At 45.3% G+C, this 12,868-nt stretch overlaps 1 protein-coding gene across 10 annotated transcripts in view; it reads right to left on the bottom strand.

Moving 5' to 3' along the window:
* LOC8041312 (rap guanine nucleotide exchange factor) overlaps nt 1-12,868 on the bottom strand; it is a 397,988-nt gene that overhangs the window by 23,596 nt on the left and 361,524 nt on the right. For all 10 annotated transcript variants that reach the window (XM_042292313.1, XM_042292316.1, XM_042292315.1 and 7 more), the window contains 9 exons: nt 11,289-11,507; nt 10,156-10,260; nt 8,539-8,729; nt 6,602-6,824; nt 5,578-5,739; nt 4,404-4,511; nt 4,088-4,294; nt 3,376-3,484; nt 447-840 (listed from right to left, as the gene is read on the bottom strand). In XM_042292313.1, coding sequence (XP_042148247.1) covers nt 447-840; nt 3,376-3,484; nt 4,088-4,294; nt 4,404-4,511; nt 5,578-5,739; nt 6,602-6,824; nt 8,539-8,729; nt 10,156-10,260; nt 11,289-11,507 — 1,718 coding nt within the window. The remainder of the gene's footprint in view (nt 1-446; nt 841-3,375; nt 3,485-4,087; nt 4,295-4,403; nt 4,512-5,577; nt 5,740-6,601; nt 6,825-8,538; nt 8,730-10,155; nt 10,261-11,288; nt 11,508-12,868) is intronic.

Raw genomic sequence — 12,868 nt, 5'->3', positions numbered from 1 at the left:
TAGTATGGGGAAGTGCCAGAGGAGTAACACACGAAAAAGAGCCATTCTCATAGTTTTTATCAAAACGAAGAGCATGGCGAAATGCACTCATTTCGGGCAGACACCTGAGCACTAAAATTCAGTCTTCACCGTAAAAACAATGCAAAACAGCACCAACGACATGTTTGCACTAACTGTATGTAGCAGTGCATGCAACACGACACTGAACAAGTTATTGCAAGTTTTTACCAGTTTTACTCCTAGAATTGAACAGCTGTCATCAACACTGCTCGGGTGCCAGACAGTGCTCATTTGAGGCTCAACCCTAAAAGGTAAAATACTGTGCTTGTCAACACATTGCTCTAGTAAATGTGAAAAAGCGTCAATGGTACGTTCACGCCAACTCTGCTGTGGAGTGCATTTGTCATTGAACTGGCTTGCGAGCTGCAGCGTTTGAAAGGCCTCACCTGTTCAGCGTCTTGGGGATGATGTTCATCTTGGCCAGAGCCTTCTTCAGCTTGGCACGGTGCCCCAGCGTCATGAAGCCCTTCTTGTCCTCCTTGGCCAAGTCTCCGTTCCCGGTGACCACAACCGCCGTCGTCACCGCGCCCGGCGCGTGTGCGGCGGTCGTGCCCGTTCCGATTGCGGGTGACGCTCCGGCGGGTGCGGTGCCCGGATGAGGGCTCCAGCCGACCCCTAGGGGGAGTCCTCCGACACCCAGGGGGAGTCCAACCACGTCCCCCCACTCCAGGTGCGAGGACAGCCGAAGGCGAGAGTCCGGCTGGAGACGCGAGAACTCCGAGCTCTTGCGGCCCCGGGGACGCATCGCCTTCTCCGGGTTGTTCAACATCTCTTTGAACTCTGCGGCGGGAACAGAAGATTAAGAGAAAAAAACTAGGGGTGTGCGAATACTCGAATATACGAATTCGAATCGAATAGAAACTTCCCGAATAATTCGATTCGCGAATCGAATTCCTAGTATTCGGTTACTCGAATATTCTATATATTCGGCCGAAGACGCGCGGTGGGCGCGGAGCAAACAAAAAAGCAGTTTTTTCTCCCGATGTAAGCGCCGTGATGTTAGACAGACCATGCGAGAAACACCTCTTGGTCCGACCATTCCACAAAAATCTAACGCACAGGTTAGAAAACAGAAGAGTAACGAACGCCGCAAACTTTATAGCACGAAGGTTTACTCACGATCATGACACAATCTACCCTTGAATCACAACTGAAGCATCCCGCTTGCCGGAATTCCGCGCCAAGCCTAATTCTTTTCACAAGTAAAACTCCTCGTTTCAAATTGAAGCGCCGATGTAAAACACACTTGCCGCACTCGCAGAGTCTACAGCACCACTGCACGATCACAGAAAGAAAACCAACGTTACCACGCCGGCGAAACCAACCGAGTTTTCGTCGTCGTTCTTTTGGAACCGCAAATTCTGATTCCGAATCAGAACGACAACTCGGTTGGTTTTGCCGACGTGGTAACGTTGGTTTTCTTTCTGTGATTGTGCAGTGGTGCAGTAGCCGATTTCTGCGAGTGCGGCAAGTGTGTTTTACATCGGCGCTTCAATTTGAAACGAGGGGCTTTACTCGTGAAAAGAATTAGGCTTGGCGCGGAAGAAACGGAACGGAAAAATAGTGTGCCTAGATTTGAGAGGGTTTCCAACAGCTCGATAGCCGCGTTTGAATTACGAACTGCGAGAAGGCACCGAAAAGACGAAAGCGTCGGTCGGGTTCGGGCAGGCAGGGCAGGCGTCGTCGCTCTTCTGTTTGTTCGCCTTCTTTCCACGCGACAACAAAACACATGCGCATTCACGATCAATCTGCGATGGAGCCGTCTCTGTGGTTTCAGTTTCGGTTGCTCCCTCTTTCAAATCAAGGCTCTCTAAAACAGGATAGATAAACGGAAAGATGGATGCGTAGCGGCAGTTGGACGGTGACTTGCGCTACCTAACCACGTTTTTTTTTCTTACTTTAGATTATATTGTTTAAGCCAGTTTACCTCGTTGCTGTTTGCTCAGATTTAACACCTGTCTATTTATTTATGTAAAATCAAATCCCAGGTGCCATTTTTTTCCCCTTAAAATGGAGACCAACTATCGCAAAATGCCCCTTTTCTGAAATATACAAATATTAAAAAAAAAAAAGTTGCGGTGTTCGGTTGTGTTTTTAAAGAGAAAAAAAGGCACGCGTGGCTGTAACATTTTTTTTTGTGACGTTTAGGGTAGATAGATTATGTTTGCACCATAAAATTGGATATTTAGTGCCCAACGTTCAACAGCAACTGCTTTTTTTTTTTTCACCGGAACTTTTTTACATTTTGGCTTTTGTTTGGTACAAGACGTATATTCTGCACCAGGCGCATACTCTGCACATATAATAATTGCATTCGCAGCACACTTTGAAAAATTCCTACGAATAAAATCACTATTCGATATTCGATTCGATATTCGGTTTTTTTTTCTTGATTCGATTCGGTATTCGATTCGAAAGCTACTATTCGGTATTCGCACACCCCTAAAAAAAACTAAAAGCACACGGGTTGCTGTAATTAGTAATCAGAATTTTGCTTACTTAGGTGCTTTCCAAGTTTTGCGACAAAATTTCAGCAACTTACGCGTCTGAAGTAATGTGTAACTTAATTTAATTACCGTTAATATTCGAAGCAGAGTGTGAATCAAAATGGAATTGTGCCATCTTTTCAGCACTGCAAACTGAAGCGTTGGTCAGATGTCGTGGGATATTTTAGGAGCAATAGAACATAACTCAAATTACTTCTTGTGAGAACCTGTAACTACTAGATACACTTCCAAGAAGGTTAACTATAGTGTACGGTCGTGTATTACTACTGCATGATGCACGTTAAAGATCCCAGGCTAGCAGCGGTACTGCACTGGCCAAATTTCTCATCTACGGCATTAAACCAGCTTCGCCACACCTCACAGGCAGGCTAGCCTCACGCTGTATAAACAGAAACGTCGAATTCAGCTTGGTGTGGTTAACTTATTTAGAGCAACAGCTCAGGTGACACAATCAATCAAGCAACAAGCTAGAAAAAAGAGGAGTTGCTTCCATTGTTTAAGCTGGAAAAAATAAATGGATTTCAATAAATTTTATGTGAAATAGCTGAGTCAGTAAGAAAAAAATAAAGAAGATTCAATAAAGAATCATTTGCCACACATCTAGGCAGTGGGGCTTCGAGAAAAGCAAGAAAACTTGAGACCCATTAAAGCCCTAAAAGGTTTTCAGAAGGTCAGTCATTAAGTGCAGCTAAAGTCATATTGGTAATTAGGGCAGAGATTTTAAAAGAGAAACGTTAATTTTACTACTGGTAGGAAACTAGAGTAGCTTTGGCCCTCCGCATCTTAGGAAGCAGGCAGTGGGACTCACCAAGAAGGTTTGACCTGACAGTGATGCAAAGATGCGTTGCTTTCCTGAGAATCTCCAGGGCTTGAGTGTGCGACATGGTTGCAAAGCTTTGGCCATTCACTTCCAAGATCTAGAAGAGAAAAAAAAAAGTATAGATACTGATGTTTTGAGAGAAGCAACATTAGCCTGGTGTTAGCTTAAAATGTGCCAAAGTGATCAAAAGAAGAAACTACTAGTAATAGTGGACTTCGTGCTCCGAAAAAAGTTATGGTAATTTGGGGGAAATCTCTATCCAGCATTGATCGCACTTCCAAAGTAGGGTATGAATAAATTTTCAACACAGCCTTCCCGAGTACCTCTACTTTCTACAGCATGCTTTTACAAAACAGAAATATAAGTGCAATAAAATTTGATAGAAGATTCAGCAGTAGCAGGAGCAGAAACCTCCGGTGATCAGTCAAGTGGTTACGTCCGTAGTTATGGTAGGGTATATTATGCACGCAGACAGAATCTAAACACATACTTGGAAGAATAATAGTTATAGTGAAGCCTTAACTCAAATAAAGTACCACTGTAACTTCCTAGAATGCATGCACACTACAGTTACATTGAGATGCACACATCAAAAGTCGGCTCAAAATGGCACTATGTCGGGTACAGAGTAGTCTACTCGTAACTGCAGAACACTGCAGCGACAGAGAGATCACGTGGGGACTGGATTGAGCTCACGAACCTCGTCGCCTCGCTTGAGCCAGCCATCTTCTGCCTTGGAGTTTGCTTTGTCGACCTTGGCCACAAAGATGGCGTTGCCGGTCTCGTAACCGCCGAGGATCGAGAACGGAAGGAGGTCGTCCCGCGAAGACCGCGCAAGAGTGACCACCCGCGTCCTCGCCTTCGTGGCACAGGCAATGTTCAGCAACCGCAGCTGAGCGTGCATCTTCTGCGAGTTTTCAAGAAGACAAACGACAAAAGTGAGGGGACGTCGACCAGTCTTCGTTCCTTTCTTGTGAGAAGAAAAAAATGTGGAAGGTAAAACAAACGAAGCTTGCCTGAGCCTCGAGGCATTGTTCGAACTGCTCCAGAAACTCCATCATCTCGGAGTCTGTTTCAAAGTCGGTGAAGTGATTGTTCACCCAGAGGAGGACGACCCTTGTGACCTGCATTCCAGGGAAACAAAACGAATTCTCAGAAACTAAATAATGGCCTAACCTAGGCACGCTATATTTCTGCTTAAATTATTACTTTCCTAAGCGAGGGTGATCGTGCTGAACACTCTCCTGTTCTTGCACGATGATTCAAATAACTTATTTAATTATTTTTTACCAGTACAGGTGGGTACACTGCACTAAGAATTGTCTCTCAAGGTAAAGAAAAATCCGCACATTTCTAGGCAGACTAGCTTCTCAGAGTCTAAACATTTACAGAACAAATTTGACCTTTATTTAAGAGTGCAGGAGAAAATCTTGCACAAGACCCTTCAGTGGGAAAACCAGACAACTAAATATAGAACCAGACAATCATCACATCAATTCAGTTCATTGGTTCTCAATGTCACCGCTAACAAGCGAGACCCTTCTAAATGCACATAGCTTTGTTGTACCGTAAAATACCTAGCATTCGCCCATTCCACAATAAGTGCCCACCCTTCTATTTGGTAACGTTTGGAAAATATAGAAGGGACATATCTTTACATATTGTTTACCTAATAAGCACCATCCCCAAGGGATACACGACTGAGGTACGGTCATGTATCATTACGGCGTGATGCACATTAAAGATCCCAGGCTAGTGGTTGTACTGCACTGGCTAAATTTCTCATCTACAGCTGGGATACAAATCGCCCATTGAGGCAGACTAAGTTCTAGGCTGTATAAACAAACACACACACCAATTAATTTTAGATTATTATCTCAAAATTTTGAGTGGGCACTTGCTCAGAATTTTACCGTATGTTTGTTTAGAGAACCGGAAGGTAGTGAGCCTCAATGGGTGTCTGGTGTCTCAGCTGTAGATGAGAAATTTAGCCAGTGCAGTACAACCGCTAGCCTGGAGTCTTTAACGTGCACCACGCAATGGTAGTCCAGATCGAAATGGGCAAGGGTGGGGATTGAAGCCAGGATCCCTAGGTTCTGCAGCGTGAGCTTTTGCGCCACGTGCTCCGCCTCTCAGCAGTGAAAGACAAACTGGGAGAAAAATAAAAAGAAAAGTTGTTTCGATGCCTACCTTATCCCGTAATGCTGGATCCTTGAACCAGGAAAGCAGTTTGGTGCAGACCACGTGTGAGCTTGGAATGAATGTGCGATAGGTGAGTAGGAAGTCCTCAATGTAACCAGGATCCAGGGCATTCTCCTCAAACAACTGCGAAAGCAGGCGTTCCGGTGTCCCCTGCAAAATATGAAGACATCGGCAGCTGCTGAATGAAAAGAGCATTTGAAACTAACAGAAATTCCCGAGCTTGTGATTCCCATGAAATGCAGTGCAGATGCAGCCCACTTGTGCCAACTCCTCCGCTAAAAAAGTGAAGTGTGCTTTACTCCGTCTTAGAACTTAGCAAATGGCAAAAGCTACGACCCCAGCGAGCCAATCAAAGAGTAGCGGTGAGGCACACGACGATGTAGTGCTAGAGTGCATTCCCGTGAATAGCTGTCAAGCGTTTTGCTCCTTCCCCCCGACGGGCTCAAGGAGGAGACGTAGCGTTTTCTCTTTGCTAAGTTACCCTGGAACAAAGAATAGCAATGGTCGAGGCAAGTTTGCATAGTAAATCACACCTGCACTGCCTGCTTTTGTTCCAGAAAAGTTAGGCAACTTTACAAAGCAAATAGACTTGTTAATTCCCAAAAACATCAATGCAGTTCTCAAACCTTCTACTGCAGTTCGAGTGAGCCCCTTGGAGCTACAAACAACAAGCACAGGCCAGAGATATGTCAGATACACCATGTCAACAACCTTTAATACACTTGAGCACGATTTAACTCATAACAAATGAATGTGTCTGAGAATAGGCACTACTGCAAAAAATTGCTTGGGTCACCAAGTAATCTTTGAGAATCTGTGCTTGTTACGGCTAGTGGAGCCAGGCTATGAGAGAGGCGCACTCTAACCACGGAGTACAAGCCTGGGCTTTCATAGCCTTGACAGGGCTGAGCACAACAAAGCAAGGACGTCCCCTTTACATTGAAGCAACCTGATGAGCGAAGTTTACAGCGAGTCAGAAATAGGAACGAGAGGAAGGAAATCGGCCGCTGACCCGTATGACAATGTGACCCTCCCGGCTGCCGGAGTCGACAGTCCGGTGCTCGGTGACCAGGACGACACGCCCGTCCTCCTCGTGCTTGCATGTGTTCTCTTCGCTGCGATGCAAGATGCGGTAGTAGTCCCCCTGGGCGATGCAGACGAACTGGCAGTCGTCCAGCTTTGTCCGCATCGTGCCCTGGTGGTGCATCTTCTCCGTTGTGGGTGTGATGCCGAAACTAAGGATAGAGGAAACGGCAAAAGCGACCTGTCAAATGCGTGTCACGGAAAACGGCCAGAGTGAAAGACTGGTTAAAGAAGTTCCCTAGAAGGAAATTAGTTCACAGCAAACACAGCCAAATATGCTTAGGACAAACCACTCTGTAAGGAAAAGAAGACGTTGTTACAGGAAAACTGATGAAGAAAACTGGGGCTCATCTTGACAAAGAAAGGATCAAAAGAGTGTGCTGGTTGATTATGTTTCTTGTGTTTTTGCGCGGCAAATCATGAAAGATGGACACTGAAACGACGTAGGCAGCAGACCCGGTCAGTGTGGGCCAGTGCTTAAAGGCCGACGACCAGTCCGCGCTTTCCACTTTTCCCCCGCTTCCTCCTCTCCCCCCTCTATTCTGTCCACCGTTGCATGTTTCCTCCTCCCCCATGGTGAGGAGGAGCTTCTGCCTTGCAGAATCTCGAGTCTGGTCGTCGGCCTTTGAGAAAGCAAAGGAAAAAAAACGTTTTTTTCAAACACCTTAGATGGAAAAAGCATGTCATAAAACAATTCTACAACTAAGAAAAAAAAAATTTGAGCTATATTTGGGTGCTATATGAATTTGCAGATGACGCCCGCAGACGCCGAGGAAAGGTGGCCCTTATTTATTACGTGACTGGTACACTTTGGCAACTAGTGCTTGTACTCTTTCGGAAGCTTCCTATGACCTCTAAAAGTAACTTATTCATCTTTATTTGAAGTATAACAAAAAGCTAAGATTAATAAATAGCTTTTAGAGCCGAAAAGAAACTCCTGAAAAAGCTTAAGCAGATGTGATAGACCTGTGCACTGGTCAGATGTTGGCGGCGGTGCCCGGAGCAGACAAACATGTGCGGCGGCAGCGAAGGCGGCGTGGAGAAACGCATTGAAGTGGCGTCACACAACGCTCAGCATGCGGCGGCGGCGTGACTTTGCAGCGGCGGCGCACAGGCCTACCACGTTACCAGCGGTGGCTCCCGCGGGCGCTAACTACAAATTCGCTTTGCGCTGTAAATATAGCTCTACATTTTTTTCTTCGTTGTAAATTCGTTTTATAATACTCTTTTTCCATCTAGCCTGTTTAAAAAAAAAAGTTTTTTTCCTTTGCATGTGTCCTTTAACCCATGTTCACTATGCTTGATCTGAAAACTGAGTTGTAAACGATACAAAGTAACATAACGTGGGGACCTGTTCAGTTTTCCAAGTTAAAGACAAAAACTACTAGTCCCTTCAAACCTACACACTACAGAAACCTATAGTCTGAGGTTTCTAAGTTAGAGATGAAAACTACTAGCCACTTCCAAACTAGACACTAAACGAGTTGGTTCCCGGGGAACCGTTCTCTCCCGTCGACATGACCGCCGTTCATACAACACTCCCGCATTCTGGAACTACTCAAGAGGCACCGCAGCAACATTTTAACGCATAATATAAACTGCAAGTAATAATAAGCATTCTCAGGCAGCCAAACTCTCAACAACAAAATCTACTCCCACTTTCACACATATTATGGCAGAAGGGACATGAACTGTGCTACTGGGAGTAGATCACCCCCCCCCCCCCCCCCCCCCCCATACTTTGCTTACAAAACAAATATCTTCTGCAGACTCCTTTTACGATTGAATATAAAGAGTTAGATTGAAGGTCACATAGCAGCATCGAGGATTCCAAGCAAAAAAGGCATTTCGCCGCCCAGCACACACCTGTCTCCCATGGCGAGCTCCCGAACTGTTCCGTCGGGAAGCTCCACCTCCACCTGACCGTTGACGATCACTGACCACGAGTCCAGCTCCTCGCCGTCGTTCATCACCACTGTGCCGGCCTTCTCCACCACAGCAAACACCATCACCGCACACAGCTCTCTCCGCACCGAGAGGGTCATGTTGGCAAACGCCTGTTTGCCATCAACCGAAGAATAAAAAAGGAGACACTTCAGAGATGCACCACACTAGAGTCAAAAAGGAGACTCTTCAGGGATAGAGATGCACCACACACTACGTATTTACTTGTCGTCAGAGCCTACAGTAACACAAAACTGAGAAAACATGAAAACAAGCCGCCTTGCATGATTTACATCCTAATCAGCATTTGTGACGGGTGATTTCCATTCTTTTCATGGTCTCTAAAGAGGGGAATACCGTATTTCGCGCATATCTCCCGCCCCTGCATATAACCCGCGCCCCCAACTTGCTACTCTCAAGAACAAAGAAAAAATTCCTTGCATATTACCCGCAATAGCCACTCAAAGTAATGTCCAGATATCGCTTGAAACCATACCTCTATTTTGAATACACCCATCGCTGGCACCTTCACTGATAGCGTTGCCATCCATGTCATCAAGGCAATTGCCAATGCAAGAGTTTTGTGCAGTCACATCCAGAAAATTTGCAATAACACCGGATCTTCGTAAAAACGGTGCGACCTCGACCTCTTCTCTCCTCGGTGAACTTTGTGAGCGCTTTTTCAAGCTCGGAGTATGCACTAGTCTTCGAATCGGCGGAGTGATCATCGGTTGCAACGTGCAGTTAGCAGATTCTCATTCTTCCTCTATTCTTGTAGACATGACTAGTTGACGTCGTAGCGGTCATAGCTCCGGCTTGCCGCTCAGTTTTGAATCTTTCAGCAACAAATATGTACGAAGACGGTGGGCAAAGAGTGGTGATTCATGTCTTGGAGCCCGCGCAACGACAAAGCAAAAATGGCTACCCGAAAAAAAGAGAAGGTGGGGAGACGAAAGTCCCCAGGAGAGACTGAAGAATAGGCACTCTGGGGAATCTATCCCTACGACTTCAAGCACACTGCCGTAAAGCCACATTGCCCGCCAAAATTAGTGTATAACCCAAACCCCTACTTTGCATTCTTCGATTTTCTATTAATTTTGATACGGATTATATGCGAGCAAAATCGATAGTCGAAACATGCAGACCAATAAATCGTGTGATCGAACAAGAATAAATATTAAAAAGCCACCGAAAAATTAAATGTGCCGGCACTAAGGTTCAAATTATGGGTCTCCTCGGTGTGGTATGCTAAACGGTATTAACTTGGTAGTGAACAGTAACTTAGCATTTGTTGCAGGGATATCCCATCATTAAACATTGTTGCTCGAGCATCAATAGTGTACACACCACCGGAGCACCAACAAAGGCAACAAACTTGCAGTAAAACTAAGACTTTAATTTTCAGAAATGGTAGCCCGTTTTTTCGGCAGAGGTTAAGGCCCAGCGTAAGTAAAAGCTTTTAGGAACTAGCATTCTGGAGATTATCATCCCTGTACGCTTAACTCTCGTGGGCACAACAGCCCACCGCAAACGACTTACCGGTAAGGGCTGCATAAATTCCAGGAGGGTCTCGATGTCGTCTTCTGTCCGATCATTCGGATCCTTCTCGAGGCACTCGTGATATGTGTCCCTTACTGTCAGGCTCTGCAACACAAAAGTGGGGAAACAAGATTAGCTACAGAGCTTCCAGGACCACAATTTGGAGACATTCCTTTTCAAGCACAGCTCTGCCATGAAGGGCAGGTCAAATAGGTTGTTTGAAACCAGTGCAAAGTTCACCACAGAAACTTGGAGCTCTTTGCTTCGCGTGAAAACATTAAGAAGATATCTAAAAAAATAAACCAGAAGAGGAATTTTTTTTTCCTTTTTTCTACAGCAACTAGTAGCACACAGCACAAGCCCAGAATTTATCTGCCAAACTAACGGAGGGCATCTGGCAAGCTTCGGAGAAGAACCGAGAGTTCATTTATGCCACTTTGGGATCATTCCACCAGCTACGAAAAGCTGTTACACAGTGCCTTCTTTACAATGATCCTTCGTCATATTGTGGGATCATCATCCTGTATTTCAATCCATCAAACGAGGATCTGTTGGCCGCAACAACCAAACAAAAGATGTGAATTTTCTCTAAGCACTCTCTTATGTCTTCTAGTTTCTTCCTTATAACGGCACATGATCATTCAATATATTAAAGTGCTTCCTTCAACAGGGAGCAAACTTAATTCATTCTAACAAGTAAAAATAAAAACAACCAAAAGTCACTAATGCCTGCTTTAATTTCCCTAGATTGAGCAATATATGCCCATCAATACTAAAAATGATACACTGATATTCAGAATGCTTCACTGATACAGCGATATTTCACACTGAAACTGAAAGTCCACACATTGCTTGGTCAAACATCATTCTAAAATGCTCTCTTAGTGCAACTGAAGACATTCAAAGAAATTTGAATAAAAATAGAAACTCTAATAATGCAGATGTTTCGGGAAGAGTCTTTCCTTCTTCAAACCTGTACGAACTTACTTGAAGAAAGAAAAGCTCCAAAATGTCCATGTTATTAGTCCTTATTGTAATTCAAATTTCACTGAACATCTGTAATTTCTCGCTGAAAAATATTTTAAGTACATACGGTCAAAAAAGAAAAAAAGACAACGACCACCGCTACTTACATCTATAGACTCTGCTAGGTCCTCCTCCTCGTCGGAGTCCACCGCGCTCTCAACCAACCCTGTAAAGTCCACCTCGTTGTCCTCCAGGGAAGACTGGACGGACTGCATGGTGTCCGACCCGGAGTACGCAGACGACGTGTCGCTGCTGCGGGAACTCCGGTTGGACTTGAGCAGCCCTTCCCTGTGCAGTGCCGTCTGCTGACAGTCCAACGGAAGTTGCTGTTTGGAAAGAGGCAAAACCACGTTTGGGAAGAATGGTAAGTGCATTGTACTTTAAAGTACTACAGTGGACTCCCATTAAACGAAACTCGCTTAAACGGAAAATTCGGATAAACGGAACTCTAAAGGTTGTTTCGGTTGGTTTCCTATGTATTTAATGATAAATTCTTCGGGTAATCGGAACCCCCCTTTTTGCTTACTTCGGTTAAACGGGACCGAAACCGAAACTACCCATGGCTACCGCGGACATCGGAAATAGCTACAGCAGTCTCACAACCATGGAGTACGCAATAGCCAAGACTGAGGACACTTTAAAGGGAAAGGGGTTGTGTTAGAACAAAATTTATACAAATATTATTATAAAAAAAAAAAAAAAAGTTGTTAGGCTAGGTGACGCGAGGTGCCGCTCGTTACAAAGGGTACGGTACAGCCATTCATCCATCCATCCAAGCCATTATATTAAGGCAATCCAATCCAGTCTTTCTACCGCCATTAGGGTTAGCGCCTCGTCTGTTGCGCGTCAAGTTTACCATCGAGTACGCAAACCAGTGTCCGCTTGCCGTGTTGTGATGGAAGCGGTAAAAAAGCGGCCGCACCAAGCGATCTCGCTTGCTACGAAAATGAAGATCCTTCAAGAGCTGGATCGTGGTGACCTCTCGAAGACGGAGATCGCAAGGAAGTTCGATATCCCGAAGTCTACACTCTCAAGGATATCAAAGGACAAAGAAAAGATTCAAGACGCTGTAAAGCGCGGAAGCTTTGCCACCGACCGAAGGAGGATGCGAAAGACGCCTTTTGAGGAAATAGAGAACGTCCTTTTTCTCTGGTTTAAGCGCGCGCGAAGTGCTAATTTCCCGATCAGCGGCCCCATCCTCGAAGAAAAGGCTGGAGAGATTGCGTCTCAGTTGGGAATAGATAACTTCAAAATGAGCGACGGTTGGCTCAGCCGTTTTAAAAAGCGCCACGGCCTAGTCTTTAAGACTATTTCTGGGGAAGGTGCAGCAGTCAACAGAAACCTTTGTAGCAACTGGCAGCAGGGGCGGTTGCAGGAAATTCTGCAAACCTTTGAAGCACGAGATGTGTACAACGCCGACGAGCTGGGACTGTTCTACAAGGCGCTCCCGACCAAGACTCTCACCTTCAAAGGGGAAACTTGTACTGGGGGTAAGCGGAGTAAAGAGCGCATCACAGTGCTGGTTGGTGCCAATATGGACGGCAGTGATAAGTTGAGGCTGGTGGTAGTGGGAAAAGCGCAAAACCCTCGTTGTTTCAAGGGTGTGGTACTGCAAAGTCGAAGAAAGCAGCAAAGAAAAGCAGAGCGTGGAAAACTACGAGGACAAAAGAAGCAGCAGGACAACGTA

The sequence above is a fragment of the Ixodes scapularis genome, unplaced genomic scaffold (assembly GCF_016920785.2).
Source record: "Ixodes scapularis isolate PalLabHiFi unplaced genomic scaffold, ASM1692078v2 PGA_scaffold3__209_contigs__length_174095766, whole genome shotgun sequence".
NCBI classification, from domain to species: Eukaryota; Metazoa; Arthropoda; class Arachnida; order Ixodida; family Ixodidae; genus Ixodes; species Ixodes scapularis.
Note: the sequence above shows the minus strand (reverse complement) of the source record. Positions and strands in the feature narration are given on the sequence as shown.